Source organism: Danio aesculapii, chromosome 25, assembly GCF_903798145.1.
Source record: "Danio aesculapii chromosome 25, fDanAes4.1, whole genome shotgun sequence".
In the NCBI taxonomy this organism is placed as follows: Eukaryota; Metazoa; Chordata; class Actinopteri; order Cypriniformes; family Danionidae; genus Danio; species Danio aesculapii.
The window spans coordinates 10,915,653-10,921,652 of NC_079459.1; the positions used below are offsets into that span (position 1 = coordinate 10,915,653).

General features: G+C 35.9%; 1 protein-coding gene across 4 annotated transcripts in view; it reads right to left on the reverse strand.

Moving 5' to 3' along the window:
• Positions 1–5,545, reverse strand: part of tbc1d2b (TBC1 domain family, member 2B) — a 53,920-nt gene extending 48,375 nt beyond the window's left edge. For 3 of the 4 annotated variants that reach the window (XM_056451611.1, XM_056451612.1, XM_056451610.1), the window contains exon 1: positions 5,146–5,545. In XM_056451611.1, the coding sequence (XP_056307586.1) occupies positions 5,146–5,484 (339 nt within the window). In that variant the 5' untranslated portion in view covers positions 5,485–5,545. The remainder of the gene's footprint in view (positions 1–5,145) is intronic. The other variant, XM_056451613.1, reaches the window with a different exon arrangement.
• Between the last annotated feature and the right edge of the window lie 455 nt (positions 5,546–6,000).

Consider the following 6,000-nt stretch of genomic DNA (forward strand, 5'->3'; position numbering starts at 1 on the left):
TAAAATATGGGAATGCCTCTAACAAAATTTTCCTTCTGCCAGAAAGTAATACCATCCTTTCTTTTAAACTGCAACGGCCTTTAGCAACAGAATGACTCCTTATTCTTATTTAACAGACAATTAAAACAACAAAGATGTTTAGCATTTAACACCTTTTACATGACACTGTTTCTTTTTAGTGTGTTCAAGTAAAAAATGAAATAAAAAAATAAGAAATCCACTATTTCACTCCTACTATCTATGTGCACCACTGACAGGTCAAATCTGCTCCCTTTCAGACGCACTGGCCAAAGTTTGTGTATAAAGTAATGCAAAAACGCAGCTATAGAAAACAAAAGCAGAATCCGGGACATGTTAGGCAATTTAGAAATCCTGGCTGAATGAATTTTTAAGTCCCAAATAGAGGACATGTCCAGGAAAAAGAGGATGTATTGTCACCCTAAATAGATCAGTCTATTTAGTAAAAGGCTTTTCTTTTCCACGTGTCCTCGCGTTCTTCTCAAAGCTACTACCAAAGTCAGAACAGGTGTCTCTGTGGGTCAGCAGCAGCAGAGCATGCAAGTCTGTGCCGGCGTATTCTCAGTTTCTCACGCACACAGAACCGGGCCGCTGAGGTAAAGTCTTACGTGTGGGAAGCGCTGGTGTTGAATTGGGTATCACACTGGATGCACCACGATATGCCATGACTGAATTGTAAACGTTTTAAATGAGGCTCGCACGTTGTGCGCTACGTTGATTTGCAGCGTATACAAAACAATGTAAAGATCACTTGACGTGAAGTAAATAAACCAGTAGAAATGTGCCGTTGTTGAAAGCGTCAGCGTGTGCTACCATCACAATAGATTTCTATCGTAATATACCATAACTTAGTGTGAAGAGCATGTTAAATCCTAAAGGGACTTTGCTAGCAAGCAGTGTTGTGATCATGAGGGCGTTGCATGCGCTGGCTCTGGACGCTGCTGGATAGAAAAGCTGTAACAGAGTTTAGAGCGCAACGGACTGCTTATATCGGAAATTTTTAAGCAGTCCGATATAGTTTTTTTGGACTGATATCGGACCTACTTTCGAAATTAATATCGGATCGGGACATCCCTAAACTTTATAGTTAAACTTTCATGCATTTAATTTTTGTCTCCTATCTGTAATTTTAGATAATTATTATGTGTTGACCTAATAATTAGGTGCTGATGTTTAGGAGCCATATTACTTTTCATTTAAATATGTTTATTTGTATACCGATTGGTTTGGGTTTTTCACAGTGATGTATTATGTTTTAGTCACATGGGAATACCTGGCACCTGCTAGCAAATAAAGCGCGAGCACACTCACACAGGTGTTAGGAAGAGAGAATGAGAGTGGGGTAGCTGTATATTTTGTTGACCGCCACAGCACACGCAACAACCCTATAGCACTGCATGCCACGCTACAAAGCAATAATCAGGCCTTGACGCCATACGCAACAGGTATTTAAGCCACAGATTGATGTTTGTTATAGGTCATGTTTCAAGTTTATATAAATTTTGCTACTATCATCTTTGGCTCAGCGTGTCCGTCTCAGATATCCAGTGCGTCACAAATTAAAGGACCCTCACTGTTTCTCCAACGACTTAAGGTGGAATCAGGAAGTTGCATATTATTAATTGTGGATAAAAATATTCACAGTTTGAAGGTATTGTGATTACTGCTCTAATATATGCTCTATTTAAATGTCCGGGTAAAAAACTAAAACTTTTTCCCCCTTTGAACACAAAATTTTTTATTTTGAGAAACATTTAAAATATTTTGGAAAGGTAAACATGTCAGGATTTCTTTACAATTTAAAACAGCATTTTTGGAGATCTTTTCTGCTGGAGATACTGTTGTGCTAAAAAAAAACAAAAAACGTAAACAAAACATCTGACATATACCATAGGAACGTTATAGCAGAACTTTTGGCGGTTTCAAACCTTGACTTTTCCATACCTTGAAAATGTTTCTTATCCCATGCCTACTTATAAAGTACTACTACACAAAACACCCCAGACACTCGTTTTCATGCCTTATGGCACTGCACATCAGTTAAAACATTTTGGGAAAGGGTGACGCATCTCCAACTTCATGGGATGTCACATCCCACTGTCCCACTTTCATTTGATTTTCTAAACTAGTAGTGTTTTGAAATTAATGATTACATAATAATTGTGATAACCGTGATTATTCCTCAGACTATAATTGTACAATCAAAATCTATAATGGTTGCATCCCTTCCTTAATTAGTACATAAACAAGCGGGGAGGGGGCAAGGGGGTCAGGAAAAGCTAGAAACGGTGTCTAATATTAATTCTAATTAAATATCCTAAAAATAAGAAAAATGAAAAATATTTAATATTTATTTTTGTTTGTATTTTTCTACATCATAATTCTGTCTTTACATACTTTTTACTTCTCCTCTTGTTCTATTCGTTCTTTTTTTTCTGTCTCTCTCAATTCTTTTTTTCCCTCAGTTGCCTGTGACATCTCATCTCTTGAAATGTATAACTTGTTTTAGAGAGTGAGGTGGGTGTGAAGTGAGAGCTGGTGTCACCAGTTCTTCCCCAGGCTGGTCCAGCAACGTATTAAATGATAACATTTATATAAATGAAAAATAAAGGGTGCACACAAAGGATAGCACATACTTATATATACTACATTCACAGGATAAGTGTGACGTGGACATGGCTGCCTGTTGTTTTTATTATTATGATTATATTATAGTTATCACATTTATTTGTCAAGTAGTAGTAGTCGTTGTTGTTGTAGTAGTAGCAGTAGTAATTGCTGTAGTAGTAGTAGTAGTTTGTGTAGTACTTATTATTTTGGTTGTTAATGTTGTCATTGTTATTATTGTTGTAATTATTACTATCATTAAATTACTACCTACCACTGATTGGTTTTGTTCTATCTGTTTTATTTATATCAATATTATTTGCATCATTTTTATGTACTTTCCACCTGTGTACCCAGTTACCTTTACACACACACACACACACGCACGCACGCACGCACGCACACACACACTTGTATCTGACTGTTGTTGTTTTTTTTCCATCTCTGTTCTTTGTTTTTCTCTCTTCCATTTGTATGCATTTCCAAGTAATGCATGTACCTCTTGCATAATAAAAACAAAAAAATGTTTTAAGCAAATTGTGCTATTACTCTGCTAATTAAAACCTTCATAATCTGCTCTTACTGGAGAAATGTGAGATTGGCCACCAGGCTGGTAAAATATAGCCATGAAACCTCCAACCCTAAGGCCCTTTTCAAAACCAAACTTTTTTTTCTATTTGGTTTCACTGTTTGTCCACATGAAAACACAGTGTCGGCTGACTGAAACTGAAACTTTCTGAAAACTCCAGCCAGAGTGAAGACTTTGCAAAACTTTACCAAAACAGGTAAAGTGTGATCGTGTGGACACTACAATTGCTGTTTTCACCCAATGACATCAGCGTGCTTCCTGCCCTTACAAAAAAATAACTGCAGTAAACTGAAGTAAAACTGCAGTACAACCACAGTAAATAGAAGGATAACTGCTGTAAAAGTAATTGCAACTGCAAAAATGCAACATAATGAAGTATTGACCACAGTTCAACTACAGCACAATATAGTTCAACAGTACAATATGCAGTACTTTGAGGTACAACTAAAGTAAAAAGTAAACTGCATATTTACTGCACTTGGGCATTGTGCTGCTTTAGTCTAATATGTCAATGATGTGATAAGTACTGTAGGCTACAGCTCTTGCTCTGAGGAATTTGTTCTTCATCAACTTCCAACAATATTTTGTACTTTTTAAGAGACGTTTTTTGGAATTTTCATCTTCTAAACAGAATTTTTAAATAGACTCTAAATAGAGTTTTATTATTGTGTTCAAGTGTACAATGGCAAAAAAAAAAACAAAAAAACAATATCTGATTTTCTCTCACATTTACACATCTGATTTTCTCTTTGGTGTAATTTCTTTTTACCAGTAACTTAACCTTTAAAGACAGACCTGTTACAAGGCCAAATGCTGTTAATCAACCAAATTTTCTTGCTTTAACAACTTGATTTTCTATGAAAAATGGTTGTGCCTTTGACTTTATATCACTTCAAGGAGAAAGTGAAAAGTTTTTTTTTTTGTTCAATTTGTGGAAATTTCACATGAAAAGCCAATCAGCTGCATAGAATTCATTTACAAGTAAGATGGCATTCAAAAAGCAAAAACTATTTTCTAGTCATATATTCGCATCATATTTTGTATTGTTTGCATGTCTTTTACTGCATCTAATTATTTAAAATAGAAGCAATATATATTTTTATTCATATATTTCATCATTGAAGACTTTTTGTGTAAATTGTGTAATAAAATCTCGTTTTGTTGTCATGAACATAATCTTGTGTCTTGTCTCGTGGATTAAGTGTTTCGTCACACCTTTGCCAAGGGCACTGACACGGGGTAACTTGCACTTCTGTAATGGCACCATTAATGCTGAAAAGTATATAAAGATTTTGGAACACAATATGCTGCCTTCTTTACCAGGGACGTCCATACATATTTCAACAAGATAATGCAAAACCACATTCATCACACATTACAAAGTCCTGGCTGTGAAGGTAGAGGATACAGGTACTTGACTGGCATGTGTGCAGTCCCGACCTGTCTCCAATAGAGAATCTGTGGAGCATTTTGAAGCGCAAAATGCAGCAACATAGACTCTGTACTGTTGCCCACCTTATGCCTTGCAGGAAGAATGGAACAAAATTACACCAGAAAGTCCCTATACGTCTTTTAAGTGTTGTGAGAAGTAATTGTGACATTACAAAGGGGTAAATGCTTTACTGTTCCTTTTTTTAATGCATTGCAAGAACGAAAATTGGAATGCATATTTAAAAAAAATTATGAGGAAGATGTTAAATAATGTGGTGTTGTTTTGTCAGCAATTAAGTACAACTCAAACATTTTCTAATTTGGGGTTGTATATGGGGTTGTATAACTTTTTCATAGTCCAAACTGCACAAATATAATTAATTAATGGTATCAATAGTATTTAACAAAGAATCTTAGTCATCTTTATATAAGAAACTGCCTTAGATCTATTGTATCTAATTCTGTAAATAAGAATTAAAAATGAATAAGATTCATATTACTTTAAGTAGGAACTCCTTTCCCTCGGTGTGAATCTCGAAAAGCCCCTCTTCTGCCTCAACGTCATAGCTGAAACAAGCATCTCCTATCCCGATGTGGCCGAGTGGAAGAGCGTCTTGGGGAGTCTTGAAATAATACAAATAACATTTCCTGGGGTCGTACACAAACCAACGCGTTTTGAAGCCTCTTAACGGCCCTTTCCCAGTCAGTTTATTCAGGTATCCGCACAATTTGGAGGCTTGCTCCTTTTTGCCACCGAAGTCGGCTACATCAAAAGACTTGGCCGTTAGGATCCTCGAATTCCTGCTGGTATTGGCAGCATTTTCATCCTTTTCCTGCATTTTTTCTGTATGTTCTGCTCCTCTGTCCGCGGATACAAAGTTTCCATCCGCATGACGTCACATGACTTCTTTCTCGTGCTGCCGCCGCACAGGATTGTGGAACATGTAGTTTTACCGAAGATAGTGTGGTATTTTTGGTAATAACAATAACCCAGCAAATATTGGTCCGACCAAAAGGGGTCGCAGCAGGGCGGCACAAATAGTTACATTGGTCCGAAGGCAACAGCGAGTCTTTTTTTAATTGTCAAAAAATACAATACAAGTGCAAAAAATGTGAAGAAAATTTCAAAGGTTAGGTCACAAAGATCACAGGAATAGATAAAATGACAAACAGCTTGAACAATTCGTTTAGCTTTTTGATTTTTTCAAAGTAATATAGACTCAATATTTGTTTCACTTAATTTTTAAATGCAATAAAATTAGGATTTTTACCTGAAAATTTACATTTATGAATATAAAAATTTGTCCATTAAAATAAAGAAATTAATAACAAAAAGTATGGGTCTTTTTGTCTCA